The sequence below is a fragment of the Ischnura elegans genome, chromosome X (assembly GCF_921293095.1).
Source record: "Ischnura elegans chromosome X, ioIscEleg1.1, whole genome shotgun sequence".
NCBI classification, from domain to species: domain Eukaryota; kingdom Metazoa; phylum Arthropoda; class Insecta; order Odonata; family Coenagrionidae; genus Ischnura; species Ischnura elegans.
The window spans coordinates 20,984,480-21,001,979 of NC_060259.1; the positions used below are offsets into that span (position 1 = coordinate 20,984,480).

At 38.4% G+C, this 17,500-nt stretch overlaps 1 protein-coding gene across 2 annotated transcripts in view; it reads right to left on the reverse strand.

Annotated features, from left to right (window-relative positions):
• LOC124171642 (MAM and LDL-receptor class A domain-containing protein 1-like) overlaps window positions 1-17,500 on the reverse strand; it is a 66,497-nt gene that overhangs the window by 17,914 nt on the left and 31,083 nt on the right. For both annotated transcript variants that reach the window (XM_046550854.1, XM_046550853.1), the window contains exons 4-9: window positions 17,083-17,238; window positions 15,050-15,173; window positions 11,506-11,674; window positions 10,467-10,643; window positions 3,224-3,380; window positions 2,237-2,421 (exon numbers count right to left, since the gene is read on the reverse strand). In XM_046550854.1, coding sequence (XP_046406810.1) covers window positions 2,237-2,421; window positions 3,224-3,380; window positions 10,467-10,643; window positions 11,506-11,674; window positions 15,050-15,173; window positions 17,083-17,238 — 968 coding nt within the window. The remainder of the gene's footprint in view (window positions 1-2,236; window positions 2,422-3,223; window positions 3,381-10,466; window positions 10,644-11,505; window positions 11,675-15,049; window positions 15,174-17,082; window positions 17,239-17,500) is intronic.

Consider the following 17,500-nt stretch of genomic DNA (forward strand, 5'->3'; position numbering starts at 1 on the left):
TTTGGTGGCCATTGTTTCACCTGCCATTAAATTATTGTTTAGTTTTTGATACTACTTTTGCAATGGTCTCTCGTAGGGGGGCCCTCACCCAGTGGTGCAGCGAGGGAGGGTTTTGGGGGTTAAACCCCCACCCCCTCAGAGCTCAGAGAAATATTTAAGTTTAATACATTTTACGTAATTGGATTGATATTACCAATATAATAGTGTAAGGATGAATAAAATATCCCTCAGAATGCCGTAAAACTCACCATTTTGAACCGTTTATCTTAAATTTCCGCAATTTATTAATCTCGCACCAACCACTTATCCTGGTGGGTATTCCATACCCCCTCACACCCTAGTATTAGTTGCACCTAAACCCCCCCAGCCTTAATTCCTAGCTGCACCCCTGCTCTCACCTGCTTGTGGCTGCAACATGGGGGGACCGCTTGGATTAAGAGAACTGTAGGATAACAAGAAGTCTTTTTTGCCTTGCATTTATCACTAGTCAATTCCCAAAGTTACATTACAATGAAGCCAGTTAAATCTGAGTAGACTGATAGTTTACTCTGTTTTAACTAATGAATGAATTGCCTTATATTGCTTTCAATTAAGCAATTTTGCCTTTAGAAGGATTAAAGTCAACAGTCTCTATACCAACCTACGAACCATCCAAAAAGACACTTTAGAAGAAGAATCGGTCAAATCTTGCACATAGGATAACAGGTAATGAAAGAAGCGGTTTTCTATCATGGTCATAGCTTTTTGGGATGGTACCTAGCAAAATGCATCATGCATGGTGTTTAATCCTTCAGCTGATTTGGATGTTTGTAAGTGTTCCACTCTGAGCGAGAGATTTTGCATAGGAGTGAGTGCATAGCAATTTTTTCTGCTGGGAGGGGCAGAGCAGGTTATCCTCTCCTGACCCTTTTTCCCAGGGCCCAAGGCAGTATAAGAGGGACTCACGAAGGGACAGATAGGTGAAACTTTGGATAATTCAGTGAAATGAATTCATTGGTCAAAATTTTCAAGACAAATATAAGAAGAGGCTTGCTCATAATTTTCTGTTTAATTTGAAACCAAACATCAAGGAAATTAGTTCCTCTTAATCCACAATGTTTAAAATTCTTCGGTGAATCTAACTTCTCAATTCCATTCTCCATGGCGCATTGAGAGGAGCATTGCGCATAGAGAGGAAGGCCAGGCTAGTGCAGCAAGGGAATGGGTAGGTGAGGGTATGTAAGGGAGGATACCTGACTGCCAATGAGTGCAAAAGGGACAATTTTGGGAAAGAAGGGAGGGTTATCAATTGTCTCACTCATGAAAGAAAGAGGTCATAAAGATGAGACTGCCTGGGAGAGCAGGTCAGAAGAGATCACCATATGTTTTACAACAGTTTTCCTGCTGTCACTAGTACACATGTGTGTGTACTTTTCCTACTGCTAGAAGAAATATTCTCCCAAGGAATGTGTTTTGGGCACAGAGTATGACTTTACAAGTTAATAAAAAAGTCTGATAGATTGAAATTTGATGAAAGATTGAGTGTGTGAAGTGTCATGCAAGGATTTCATTCCTTAAGGACACACCATTCAACACCAATTGGTGTTGAATGCTAGTTCTCGACACATGCTGATGCCATACATAAAGAAAATATTACTTCATTTATAGCATAGATTTCATAATTATTTCTAGTGAGATGACAAGCCAGTTATAGGTTATGGATGTCAGTTGTAACCATCAGTTCAAGTCACTGATGCGTTAAATGTGGAATGAATGGCTTTATTCTGGGAATCATTCCCATGCAGCCTAAGCGTAAGCAGCCAGACTTGATGCTCATAACACAATGGATCAAGGAGTCCAGGGAGGCAAAAGATTCTAATGTAGCTAAGGGAGATTTTTTTAAATGTTGTCGCACAAGTGCAGCAGAATGTAAAAAAGCAATTTTGTATGCAAATGTGAAATTAAATGTATGCTTTAGATTAGTAACTTAGAGAAAAATTAAAATAAGCAATATTTTTTTAATACAATAAATATGGAAGAGTAACATTTTAAGAAAATGCATATCGTTTGTTGCTGTCTCTCCCAGATGTCACTGGTTGCATAATAAAATTTTCTCACCACTAGTTAGGGGCTAAACCTCAGTTGTCTAGGTGGTTGATCAGCACAAACCTTATAAGATGCACGAAAACTTTATCACTAATTATATTGACATGCAAGAAAAGAGGCTGGGTAGAACTAGCGTAACATTGAAGCATACCTTGAAGGGATTTGAAGAGGAGACAGGCACTTCGGCCTGGTACCATGCATTACCAGCCTCACCAGATAGGCTCCAAATCTCTCTCTCCTTCTCCTCCCTCTCATCCCTAAGGATGATGCTCAGTGTGCCAATGCCGTTCCCATACAAGTGTGTCCAGAACCTTAAACATAGGGGACTGTCAGGATCTATAAAATAGGAAACATGATTTTAGAATATTTCTGTTGCACTGATGCCGCATGATGATTGCCATATCTGAAATGAGTAGGGCAAGTGCTTCTTTTTGTGATTTGCTTGTCTCTAAAAGGCTCCAAATGCAGCAAGAATAAATTAAAGCATTTCATGAATCAAGTTACTTTACACGCAGTCAATCACATGGTTTCAAATTTATATGCACCAAGGATGAAGCTTGCCATGAAACGGAATGGTTTTATATACATATAAGAATAAATTGGATTGAATCTGGCGTTATAGTAGACCCCTGCTTCACATTGGGTTAGGCTTATGATGGTTTCAGCATGTGATCTGAGCTAATTTTGGGTGCGCTTTTTAAAATCTCTAATTCCCCAGATTTTGTACTCACTCAATAAAAATATCTGATGATACAGACTCAACATGCGATAGATTTCACTTTATGATCAGTCCTTCAGAATAGATTTACACTACATACCATAAATCTTGGGTTTATTGTGGAAATTTGGTTACCACAATTTTTTTTTCATTTTTTTTTCATCCATATAATTTTGCTGAAACACTATCTACACTGCAAGTCTTATGAACTTAAATTGTGCCATTTTTTTATTTTTTGTTTATTGTTGAGCTGGTTAGGCATAGCGGAGTTAGTCATGAAAACATCAGCGATGTCTATAGCCAATGCACCTGGTGGGGTATCCGAGAAAACTTTGCCCATACACCCCAGGAAAGCTCGACATCTTGGAATGCATAATATTCAAATCTGCCAAGGAGTACCTTCAAGACCGTGCTATTCACCTGTAGGCTCTAATTCTGTGCTCGAGAGACGAGCTCGATCTCCTGGTTTTCGAGGAAATGATGAATCAATGTAAGCATAGCCTCCTTCCATTCCTCCGTGCATGAAACTTGATCGGTCAGTTGCTGGGCCAGTGGAAGGATTTCTGCTACCTCTACCCTGTTGAAATACAGTAATTTAGCATTAATTTTTCCTAATTTTTTTTAAATGCATGGCTGAATTTAGGCATAGCATATATCTCAATCTGAGTAAAATCAGAGGTATGATTTGGTAGACATAGTGCTCAAGGGAAAGACTTGCATTGTTAAAGTGTTAAAAATAATGATAAAGGAATACCTGGATCAATAGAATAAAGACATGAAGCATTTGTGAATAGCACAGCTAGATATTATCTTGAGACCCATTGTGGTGTCTTTCAGCTACATTCATATGGTTGGAATGTTTTGGATTCTAAATATTGTAGTTCTAGAATCTATCAAAAGTGTCATATTGGAGTGCATTTTCAGGCTTTTCTCCATGTTCCTATCGCATATAAGTAACTATGCCTTTGCTCAGGAATGAAAGCAAAATTTCATTTTTCAAACTAGAAATGATTTACCTATAAATTGTATGCTTGATTGATGCACAACTTGGGGAAGAGAGAACTACTTCATTATATGTACAGTGGGGAAAAAAGTATGCATACCAAAAAAATTTGTACCTCTACTATTGCTCTGTGGAAAAATGGATTTCTCTAAGATTGAATTCCTACTCTTTGGCTGACGATGGAAATTCAAACAAATCAAATCATCTACATTTTATCGTAGTGTGATAGTAGTAATGCGTGATGGATTAGCTGCGGTTCCTCTACCTAATTATGTCTCACAAATGCGCCAACTCAGTGAAATGGAGGTGCATTAGATGGCATCATCTCTGTATTGGAAGCATTCCTTTCAATTTTATTTCACATTTCTTAACAAAACAACAGCACCAAATGGATTTCCTTTTCAAAATACCCTAAGGAAGATCATAGAAAGATTTCTTCTGAAAGAAAAAAAATATTCAACTTGTAGATTTGATGGGTTACACATTTGAATGTAGGTAGTTAACTTTGAAGATGTAATAGCTTTACTAGGAGGACTGATGAAGTCGTTCCAAGAACACTTCTTATTTGTATTGAGAAAGACATCGCTCCTTCTTTTGAGATAATGTTGACTTTTAGCAAGCAGGAAAAAGTAGTAGGGTTAATTGAAGCAGGATTATCAGCAACTGGAAACAGCAATTACAAAAAATATTGGGGGGGCCCAAACTGGGGATCTTTCCCAGGGAGATTTTATAAGAAGTGAGTTTTCAGTTTTTTAAGCATTTTAGAAGAGTCGTATAATCAACATTAGAACCCTGATAACTCGAGTCTCGATATCTGGACACTCCAGGGAAAATCGACAAGCCTGACTTATTTTTTCCTCACACCCATAACGAATTTTTGAGGGGGCTCGGTCCCCCTCAAGCCCCATGGAGTCGGCGCCACTGCCTCAGAGTTAGGTAGGAGAATGTTAAAATTTAAATAATTTTTCACACAAGCCATGATGCCAACTCACTGTGAAACTTTTAACAAAAATTTTCCCTAAGATATGATACGTTTTAATTTTTGAAAATTCCAATATACTTCATCCTTTCTAATGCTGAAAGGAACTTGCTGCTATCACTGCTCTCCATCTAGACTATTGTCCTCAAAGCTTCAGAGAGGAGAGAGTAAAGGAGTGGGGATGAGCTTGGAGTGCATTTCGCAAATTATGCAACTGAAAGAGTAGCTCCAAAGCATTGACGGAAAAGAGGGTGAGGCGGTGATGGCAGGGAAAAGAAGGAGCGAGAGTTATGTATATAGAACATCAATTTTAAAGGATATCGAATGCACCAACATTGTTGTGTCCAGCGTGAATTATGCTTGTGGCTGGTGGGCAAGCAATATTCCCTCGCAACCTTGGTTGCTGAAAAGAGACTGTGATAGAATTTCCCTCATCTTGTTCCTAAGAGTGATTCAGTAAAACCTCCTGACATCGTAATGGAGGGGACCAAAATTTGCGCTATTTGATGCATTGAGGTTCACTATAGAGAGGTTGTCGTGATATGCACCATTTTTTCATATTCTTTGGAAATGAAAGGCACTACTCTCTTTTAAACCATTATATTTATGTGTTTAAACATACATCCATGCATCAGTGAACATCTATTTGCAAATTAATGACTACACAAGAGAAAAAGTGACTTGCTCAAGTGACCTTTTTAGTTATTTTGGTTTGCTTAGTTTTTTTTCAAACGCTTTTGAGAAAATATTTTCAATCCTATTGAATATCATCATATATAATCATTCCCTCTAGTTCTCTCAGTACAATTTGCAGAGGTAGTTAGGCCGTCTCGGGGTGTCTCCTTGGTATGATAAGTGGAGGTTTTACGAGATAAAGAGGTTCACTACAAAGAGGTTTGCCGATAAATTTACATGTAAATCTGATGGGACCGAAGGGGTTGTATGAAGTATGGAGGTTTATGATGTAAAGAGGTTCACTACACAGAGGTTTTAGTGTACAGACTGTCCCTAATGTCGTGTGTCATTTTTGACCTGTAATTTTAGTAACTTTCCATAGAGCAATGTTCATGAAAATTGGCACACTTATGGGGAAAGGTCCTAAGTTTTGTTGAGTGTAAGCAAAATTTTATAATTTTGACCTTTTGACCTCACAATTTGGGTCCAAACCAAAATTTTGAATCTGCCTTATGGGGTTCAATGTTAAAAAAATCGAGATAGAAAAATGTCTGAATTTCATTGACCAAGATGTCAATTCTTAGGGTTTCGGACCCGAGAAACCCGAAAATAACACTTTTATTGACGAAAATTCAACCGATGATCCAGTAAGGTCACCGTCAAGGTCATAAGGGTGACAAAAAGAATGGCATACCAACAAAGGTGTCGATCCATGGGTTTTATAGGGTGCCCAAGTCATTGGTATTGTGCAAATACCCGTATTATTCACTAATTGACCTCCAAGGGTCACAATAGGGGTCAAAAAGGTCATAGAGTTAAACGTCGGGCCATCATGGCAACCAACGTGTCAAACCATAGGTTTTGAAGGGTGCCAAAGTCGGTTAGGCAGTTCATCGATCCGTATTGTTGGTTTTTTGACCTCTGAGGGTCACAATGGGGGTCAAAGGTCATAGACTTAAACGTCGGGCCATAATGGCAACCAACGTGTCAAACCATAGGTTTTGAAGTGTGCCAAAGTTGGTTAGGCAGTTCATAAGTCTGTGTTGTTGGTTTTTTGATCCTCTAAAGTCATAGTGGGGGTCAAAGGTCATAGAGAAAGTATGCAATGTGCTTACCCCCCCTTCCTTCCAAAATTTTTCCATTTCCTCGCAGTCTTTTCGGACTGGCCTCCCATGCCCTATTAGTTTCACGCCACAGTTGATCATTTATTTCTCTAGACATTCTTTTGATTTACCGCTCAAAGTGAAAGACAGAACTCATTTTAAAAAGATATTAGCTATGTCCCAAGCAATAAGTTAAAACATTAAAGAAATGGTTAAATCCAGCTTTTATTTTGATTGAATCATGCAATGTGATAAATATTTAACCATTAAAGAGAAATATCATAAAACGACAAAATTAATAGGATTATAAACTGAAATGTGAACATGGAGTTTTCTAGTTGTTGTGATTTTCAAGCATTGTGCTAGTTAACATTCCAATTGCAGAAAAAGGTTTTGAATGCCATGCTCTTATTCTCGAAGCTGCACCATTACACTTTCTCGGGCTTCAAGTTTGGAATATTTGAATTTTGTTACAACGCACACCTGGAATTGTTCAGTACACGCTGCACGGACAATAGTGCTCAGCGGCAAATGCATCTTAATGGAAATGCCAAGACGTAGCCACAACTGCATATCTCTGCTTTGATGAGATTGTTGGGTGTTCAAAAATCTCATCAAAGCAGAGACATACCCAACCAATTTGCTAGTTTGAATGTGAAAAGAGGTCCTGATAAATTTGCAGCCGGTAATGTTTGCAGGACGAGGGAGAGGAATGGGGTATTGCGGTCTTTACAGTCAAACTGGGACTTTTTCTTAACTACATATTTAACATATCTTTAGGACTTTAATGGGATAAACTCGCAACCCTTAACTTGAGCGTTACCAATGGAGGTCTAATACTTAAATGAAAAGCGGCATAAATGGGTTTTGCTATTTGCTTGTTAATCTTTAAAACCAATGGGATTTCAGCATAGTTATCAAGAAAGTCCTATGTGGCGTAAAACCTCCTTAGAACCTTCTTTGAAGAGAGATGTGAGGAAGAATGTGGACACAGAGTCGGGCAAAAGGATGTCTTGAGAAGCAAATAATCAACAACGACGTGAAACTAAGAGGGCAAGGGAGGCTTGTCAGAAAAGACAGTGGATATGTGTACTACGCCACTCACTTATTCACCCTTCAAAACCTTTGATTGGGGATATTAGTTTTCCTATTATTTCAAAACATACATCTATGACCTCTGACCACCATTATGACCCTCGATGGTAAAAAAAATCGACAATATGGATCTACGAACTGCAAAACTGACTTGGGAACCCTTTAAAACCCATGTTCCACACTTGGGCTGTCATAATGGCCCGACGTTTAAGTCTATGACCTTTGACCCCCATTGTGACCCTCGGAGGTCAAAAAACCAACAACACAGACTTATGAACTGCCTAACCAACTTTGGCACACTTCAAAACCTATGGTTTGACACGTTGGTTGCCATTATGGCCCGACGTTTAAGTCTATGACCTTTGACCCCCATTGTGACCCTCAGAGGTCAAAAAACCAACAATACGGATCGATGAACTGCCTAACCGACTTTGGCACCCTTCAAAACCTATGGTTTGACACGTTGGTTGCCATGATGGCCCGACGTTTAACTCTATGACCTTTTTGACCCCTATTGTGACCCTTGGAGGTCAATTAGTGAATAATACGGGTATTTGCACAATACCAATGACTTGGGCACCCTATAAAACCCATGGATCGACACCTTTGTTGGTATGCCATTCTTTTTGTCACCCTTATGACCTTGACGGTGACCTTACTGGATCATCGGTTGAATTTTCGTCAATAAAAGTGTTATTTTCGGGTTTCTCGGGTCCGAAACCCTAAGAATTGACATCTTGGTCAATGAAATTCAGACATTTTTCTATCTCGATTTTTTTAACATTGAACCCCATAAGGCAGATTCAAAATTTTGGTTTGGACCCAAATTGTGAGGTCAAAAGGTCAAAATTATAAAATTTTGCTTACACTCAACAAAACTTAGGACCTTTCCCCATAAGTGTGCCAATTTTCATGAACATTGCTCTATGGAAAGTTACTAAAATTACAGGTCAAAAATGACACACGACACTTGGGACAATAGGAAAGAAACCCTTGGGTCGGGTTTCGCAGGATACACTCCTGGAGCAGGGACTATAAGCGATCAGCTTTTCTCCTCTGCCACCAGAAGGGGAATGACAGGAAGGAACAAGGAAAGGAGGCGCCGCCGCGATGGGAGCCCGACGACGCCTCCAGGGAAAGGACGGGGAAGGAAGGAAGGGACGAGGAATCCTGCACCGTCACAAAGGCGGGCAGGTCCTACTACTAACGAAACCAAGCTTGCGCAATTAATATTCTACCAATTTTAGTAGATTTTCCTATGAGGAAGAAAAATCTATCGATCAAATCGGTAGATACGACACTTGGGACAGTCTGTATATGTACTGTCAGGGAGTAAACCAATTTTCTGGCAGAGCGGGAGTGACAGCGCAAATTTTGTTTGGATAGTTTTTACCCCCATTTGTACACTACATAAAGGACAAGGAAAGGAATTTGAAATATATATATATATATAGCTGTCAAGCTGGACATTATTTGAGCATTGGAGTTTATTTTCCTTGCCACTTCAATTAGAAATTTGAATTCGAGGACTTTGCTCTCCCTCAGTGTTACTATCCAAGGGTTGATACGGTAGATGATGAGCTAGCTTACCCCTAGCTAAGCCATTCACCTCATAATTATTCATGATCTACGGCAAACAAATAGGTTAATTCAGTTGCAGAGTCCAAATTGCCAGTTTTTTAAAGAATAGGGGTAGTTTGATAGGGATGGATAAAAGTCACTGGTTGGGGGGGTGGGGGTATTTCATTACTTCAAGTGGCCCCTAGGTAACTGTTAAGCAATACCTCTCACCATTGATGAGTCTGAGGTCTGAGGATGCTTTTAGATACCTATTCATCAATTATTTTTAAACATTGGATATAAAACTGACAAAATAAAATCTTCCATTGGAGAACCACTTCCAATGACACAGTCTTTTCAACTTGTACAGAAATTATGTTGGCCTCCTTCCCCCTTTATTTGCCCCAGCAATCCAAAGAGTGAAACTATTCCACATGGTCCAATGTTTGGCAATATGACAAACATTTTTAGATTTACAAAGTTTCCTGTGATAATTTTTATGGGCCCAAACCATTGCCTTAAGTTCATTGTAATGGTTTCATATCATGGGCAGATTTATCACATTCAACTTTTTAAATCATTTAGTGCGATGGGGAGGGAAGGAAATCTTCAGGAATTTTTTCCACCCAAGCAAGATTGCTTTGTGTCACCCCTCATCATCTGTATGAGAAAAAATACTGTGGCAATAGGTGGTGAATTATTTCATAAATATATAATCATTTTCTTGCTTTGTTACCAAGCATTTACTACTTAGCACACCCATTCAACATGAAAATTTCTGGTTATTTTACCTCATGCCTTTTTATATTTTTTCCCTTTAACCCTTCATGTAAAAACTTCAATAGGTCTCTTGACTAAAAGACAAGATACAAACACCATGTCTATTTTCATGGGAATAAGACAAGTGTTTTTTTCTCTTCAATGTCATTGTTTTTATTCATCACTTTCCATGGCTCCTTGGTGTTTTTCAATGCCTCCCAGCAATACTGCGTTCGATTAGGAGGCTCAATATCTTTCCTTGGTCCACCTTGTGCAGTAAGGAGTTTTGTTTGAGCTGCTGTTAAGTCTTTGCTGGGATTTGAACCTAAGAGCCTTTGGTGTGCAGCAAAATGCTTTGCTGCACCATTCCATTTGGCTTCCATGCTTCTCATGTAAGTACTTAATTATAATTCAGACACCAGGAGCAATTTGTTTTCTGTCAATGAAGCTGTAAAAAAAAATTGATGTGGTTTAAAGTGAGCTGCTCACCAAACTCCAATCAAAGTCGTCATCTTCATCATCGGTCCAGCTGCATAATCCTCCCTCAAATGTACAATGGCCTCTGCAATCCAAACCTGGTTTTAAAGCCACATTATCCACAGCCACAAAACCCCTGTACTTCCTGAATGATTCCGTTTGCTCTTTAGCGATTGACTCAAATACCACCTGAGGGAGTAAAAGAAGATAAAGACATAATTTTATTTGGCTTTTAAATTAATTAAAACTATTTTTATGATAATAAGCTGTGCAAACCTAGTGATCCTCCATGTAATCTTGCAGTATGCAGTAATTAATAATAATTATGAAGTACAGTCATTCACCATACTTTAAAAAAATATATTTGTTCTGATCTACGACATATTCCTTGACTTTAAAAAAATATAATTTTTTGGCTCATTTAAGGGCTGAAAAAAAATGCAATTTGCCAGCATATTAAATATTATTCTTTGCCTGTATTTCAAATTTAGCCAACAGTATGATGCATGATTGCTTTAATCTCAGCCAGCAAGAAACGTCACTGCATAATGCTTGACCTGATTATCTGCAGGTGTTTTTTTTCCAAATAATGATAAGGCAAAGGTATAAATTATTTCTTACTCCACTACCTACCTATCTTCTCAAAAAAAAACTCTATGTTGCGGGATGCATTTGCATACCTATTTTTCATTGAATTTGTTCATCAGTCAATATTCATTCAATATAAAACTTTGATTTGGTCAACCTACGATAGGTCTTATTATGATAGTTGTACACTTACACAAAGTACACGCATAAAATAAATTCGGCAGAAAATTTTAGCTAGGTACCTACATCAGCGTAATCCATTTTTGGGTTTATGTCTGTTTGGAATGAACTTTTATCGCTCAACCTCTCATTCCTCCTGCTGGGACCATTGAGAAATGAAAGTTCAATTGATGCAGCAGTAAAGCCCTAAAGTGGATAACACTGGTACATACATCTAATCGATGTGAAAAATCTAAAAAAAAATTAGGCCAGGTACTTTTGAAGGATTATATGTGACACTTACTTGGTGAGCTTGATTGTAGGTGTATAATACCTCAGCTTCCATCCATTTTCCCTGAGTAGAGTCTTTCGTACCCCACAATACTCTATCATACATTTCCACTCCTCCCTCCTCAACTACTGGGTGTAGGAGTACACGAAGTCCTGCTGCACTTAAGCCATCCATTGAATAACTGTGCAGAAGAAGAGTGGAAGAACTATATCTTATTATTATTATCATGTTAAAAAATATTGGACTGGGCAATTTTTCCTCCTTTTATTTGAGATATTTCTACATTTATGGGCTTACTATGACTTAGAAATATAAATTTGATCTATCAATATCAATTTTGGGATAGTTTAACTAAAGAGGCTAAAGAGATAAGACTGGAAAATAATAATCTTAACAGAGGCACCGGATATTTGATCAGCAGCTATTGGAATAGAACTCTTAAAAGAATTATGGTTGCCAGAGCTAAGTCTATGCTGGTCCACAATCCTCCGCTACAACAATTGGGACTCGACCAAACCCACCCCTCCTAATGCTGAGCTTCAACTGTCACTTCAAATATTCATTCAGTAGCCGTGAGAATGGGAAGTGAGTCGGTAACCGAAACATCGTCACACTTACAAAATATTACCCAGGCAAAATCCTGAGAAAAGTTTAAATATTCTGTTTGCCGGGAATTGTAAATCTTACAATTTGATACGACCTAAATTTAATAATTTTAGTAAATTGGAGAATATGGGTAACAACCATTTGTTTCCAATTTTTCCCAATAGTTAGAAATAAGTCAGGCATCAAAGCAACTTGCCATGAGTATCATCTCACAATACATATGCAAAATAGTGAAATAAATAAATTACCAAAGATGGCATTATAACCGCTTGGAAATCGGGAAGAAATTATTTTATATTTCACTTTCTTATAACGACAAAAACATGAATGATGATTTTTAACTCTAGTAGACCGGCGAAAATTCGTAAAAACAGACCAAAACTTGTTACCAGCTTCTTTCTACTTCTGCGGAGGGTGCGATAGAGTACGATTTTTCATGCTATTTATAGGTAAAAAGATGATTTTCAAGGTATTTATCGTATTTATTTATAAAAAATAATTTTTTTGTCTTTTTTGCTTTAAAAAATAATTCGGAAAGTATAATGAAAGAGTTACAATGTGTATATTTACACACTTTCACCACAAAGCTATTAGTTAAAATGTGTAATCAATTCCTATTCGACGAAGTTATTTATACCATATTATAGAGCGAAGTGCCGGCTTCCATTTATGTTGCAAAATTCTTATAAAGAAAAAGAATAAGTAGGAGGGAAAAAAACCGTTAGTAATTATAAATCTTTAACTTTGTTTTTAAATTAAATACTGTTCGGTTTTGGCTCACTCGATGCCCACATGACACATTTTATGCTTTTAGCCATGTCGCATGAAATCACAAATACTTGAAATATGGAATATGCTGGCATCACATTACACATTTCAATCCTGCTGCATGAACGGTGGTGAAATTCACACGAATTGCCGCGGGAAAAAAATCACCTGGATCAGGAATCGAACCATCTACCTTAGCTTTTCGGACCACTAAGCTATCCAGATTCCTGATTTCGAGGTCCTTGGTTACATTCCTGCTCCAGGAAGGTTTTCTCAAGGCAATTCATCTGGATCACATACTTTGTTTAGTAAATTCCTGACCTAAATATCGAGGCAACTATATAAAAGCTGCAGTATCAGAATTCTCCCGCCGTTAAGCGCGGTTAAGAGCATATCTTAGAGTGGAAGGGCATACCTTAAGAGCCCTTCAGTGGATTCGGGGGTTCCAGGGCGGGCCCCGCAAAGGATACGCTCTCGAGGCCCGGGAACCAAGTTCCGAGAATTACACGCCCGTGCCACTTCGAGAGGGGGAGGACAGGGGAAGGATGAGTATGGGAGGCATCGCCGCGATGAGAGCCCGACGACACCTCCAGGGGAAGGATAGGAAAGGAAGGGAGGGGACGAGGAATCCCGCACCGTCACAGAGGCGGGCGGGTCCTACTACTAACGAAACCAAGCGAGCGCAATTAATGTTCTAACAATCTTGGAGGACCATTCTATGAGGAAGAATGATCCAACGATCAAATCGTTAGATTTAGAGCCCTTCAGTGGAGGAAAAGTAATGACAGGTGAATACTCTAATTAACGAAAAAAATGAGTTGTTTCCATATTTAGAAACAAGCCAAGAGCTGAGCTGTGTATCTAAAGGTTAATTTAGGATTCATTGATTAACTATAAATATTGTAAAAATCTTTACTTAATCAGTAAAGTTTATTTAGCTAATTTCAGTTGAACAGTTATGAGGAATTCCATAAAATTAAAGTGATAAATTTGAAGAAAATCACTTTAAAAAACGATATTCATCCATCTTTTGGATCTTTTGCACGGTCGGAAGATATTGTAAAATGAATCGAGTATTTAATTTATCTGGTTTTATGTAATTATCCGTATATTTTTGATTATAGTGTAACAAGAATATATTAAGGACACATGAAAATGATAAATATATGAAAAATTAAAAAATAACCGAGTGTAACTAATAACTAAAAAATCTTTTTGACGTTTTGAGTGATCGAAAAAAAATACTGGGTGGAGAAAAATTTTGTCACGAAATTTTAAACCTGAATAGCTGATTGCAATAAAAGTCAATATTGCTGATGATGTATAGGTCGAACATGCAACTTTTTTAAACTATAGAAACTACAGAAAAAAGAAAGAGCCAAGCGCTCCGATTGGCGGCGAGTTCGCTCTGTTGCCAGATGTTCTGGACCACTCATAACTTCGAATGCTTTAACTTCCGGATATAGCCATGAATCCAATGAAAAAAAATAATCAAAACTTCTTGCATAATTTTATATTAGTTTTTTTGGAATTTCAAGACTACTTTTTCTATTCGATTGCACTTGGGGATCGCGTGTGGGTGCCAAGACACCCACTGTTGAATCATACAAATAATGTCAATGCGACCCGTTTATTTTTATGTTCCTTGCATTCTACTTCATGATTTCGTGTAGTGACGAAAATGATCCGTTAAATGAGCCCATGCAAAGTTTAACCCAGAGATGCACGCTAAGCGGGGATTTTGCCGCATTTTTCGAAGAATTCGAAATAGCGCGGTTATTGCACATGGATCACTGGTGATACACTTTCTATTTCTGTACTTTTTCCTCTACCGAGAACATATTTTTGCATCAATGTGACGACCAACTATTGCGTTTGAATCTTAAAGAGTGGGAACAACGTAACTTGGGGTGATTTGCCGCTAGATGGTGTTCACACGATGCTAAGGAACTTCTGATAATCTGTCGCCACCGTGGAAACTTGGAAGCATAATTCTTTTTCCATAAATATACTAATACGTCGTTTCAAGTTTATTATATTTTTTTGTAAGCATTTGCGTTATTATTATTATTATTTGTATAATTTATCTCAACCTCAAACCACATGTCATAATTTAAAATTTTCATCGATAATCATTTCATCATTTCATTTTGAAACGATTTTCATTGACGTGCGAACCCACCTGAAAGAGACGCACTTTCCCTCAGGGCCTGTCGTCTCCAGCATGGGGCTCTCGATGAAAGCGCTCGGCCTCCCGTCCGGCGGCATGTTCACCACCTGAGACATCTCGCAGTAGATGTAGCCACCTGCCGGGAAATGTCTCTCAAATTATTTACTCTCGAAGAGGAAATTTGAACAAGAGCCAAGCTCGGGACTAGGGCGCAGCAGGGGGGGCACGTACCCCGGGAGGCAGATGTCAGGGGGCGGTCTCAAGTTTTTTTTATAATTAAATTATTTCACAATAATTTTCAATTTATAAATCAGTAAATAATAATATCAATAAAACATATTTATGGCAAGCAGTGGCGGCGCTAAGGATACGGGGCCTTCCCACGCGAAAATTTTTGTGGGGCCTATTTAAGCTATGTTTCTATAAATGGAAATGAATTAAAGGTTCCTAATCCATATAACAGCCTAAATATGATTTTATGATTAAGAAAGTGTGCTTTACGGAATTTTTTACTGGTTACTATATTTTCCCTGCTCGTCACGGGGGCCCCCTTTGGCCGGGATCCCGCCAGGCCGCGGGGTCTGAGGGGCCCTTATCGCCGCCATTGCTAGCAAAGGTGTATAATCTCAACTACCGAATCTCAAAAAATAGCTAACGTATGTATTACATTTTAGTGGTGGGGGAGGGTTAGGGGGGATCAAGGAAGGAGGGGCGGCAACAAAACTCCTCGTTCCGGCCCTGACAAGAGCGCTCATGTTGTAAGCACGATTACCAAAATATAAGGCCATCATTCAAACACTCAACTTCAATATTATTACGGGGATTAGAATAGGTTAGAAATTTAAATACCTTTAGTTGGGGGCAATTAAAATCCTGATAAGTATTATTTTTCGTGAGAATTAAATGCAGTAGAAATTTTGTGTCAAATTTAAACCAATTATATCTAAACGCGATCATCATTGCTAGCCAATCATACCAACCAATCCAATCATGTGATCTTACAGTTGCCTCGTCAATCTTGGTGGTATAAGTAGAAGTGATAATCCCTCTTGTTCGTTTTACTTCTCGCGCTTCTAAACAATGAGGCAGTGTAAAAAATTGCGCCTTTAAGAAAGAAAGTATCAGAGACCGTAATTTCAGGTATTCATATCAAGCTATGAAATTTGTTTCTCTGTGGCACTTGAGTGAATGTCGGTGGCCTTAAAGTATTCTATAGGGTTAGGCCAGAAGATAGTGATCAACTGAGGTGCATTGCAGAGCCTATGCGCAGAGGTTACCTTGTAAATGAAATGAAACGTTGGGCGAGCAAGATGTTTTGTCATTTTATAAATATTTCATTTCTAGAGTTCTTGATAAACTTTGGGGAAATATTCAAATTTATCGCGCAGTAAATTTTGACTATAGTCCACTCAATTTGTTCAGAGGATTTCAAGATGATATCTGAAGTTTTGAAAGAGTTACACGCCATGGGAAATAACCAGTCGAACAAGGTAGATAAGTTGTTGACGTTATAAAATCCTGCCGGGGGGGTCTTTGTTCTCAGCTACTCCTCTCTTCGGAATAATATTTCTGATAATAACAAATGTCCACACTCTTATGAGCGACTCTTTCCCTCTATGAGCAGTTCTCCCATAAGGAGCTAATGAAAACGTAATTTAATGACGTTAAAAAGTCATGAAAGGAGGGCATTAACATGTGTTATCATTCTATATTTTCCGAGAGAGTGTAAGAATTATTATTTTTTTTCTTGAACCTTATCTTCCTCTTTCAACTGCTAAATACCTTTAATGAATTGTGATTTAATGTCAGAGTGAACGACTCCATTACAAAAATGGTCTTATTTAGGCTATGTCATCGGCAAATTCTTGGCGTGAGTAATTCTGATGAATACATCCTGGTAGTTTGCGTAACTCTAGCCGTTCGCTTCTGTATCTGTGCCTCAAGGGAGAGACCAACGGGATATCGCGAGCAGTAATGCTGTAAGCAGAGAAAGACTGAGGTGAACCCGTAACCCCAGTAAAAATGATGGAATGTCGTGGCGAGACCTTTATCGGAGTCTTCGGAGCCGGTGGCGTCCCTGGCGGGTCCGCCCAGCCAATTGGAGAAGGGGCCGGCGCCAGCCTCCCATCGCAACGCCGTGCCGTTCCTATTGGTCCAATCACACGTCGTGAGATCATTCTCCGTCCCAAAGTCACAGATTTCTGAAAATTAGCATAATTTTCATTTGAATAAAAGGTACATTTTTATATTTTTAAACTAAGACGAGGGTGTTTAAAATAATCACTGAGTTTTGTGGAATTATTTCAGGAGATAGGCAGTCAAAACCAAATTTTTTCATGAAATTTATTAGAAATTAATAAGGCATTAGGCTGAGTGGCTGCAATTACTAAAAGGAAAATTGATTGCAATGGAAATGCGATCTATTTATACTTAATTCTCTGCCAAGCCATAAAATTAACTGTC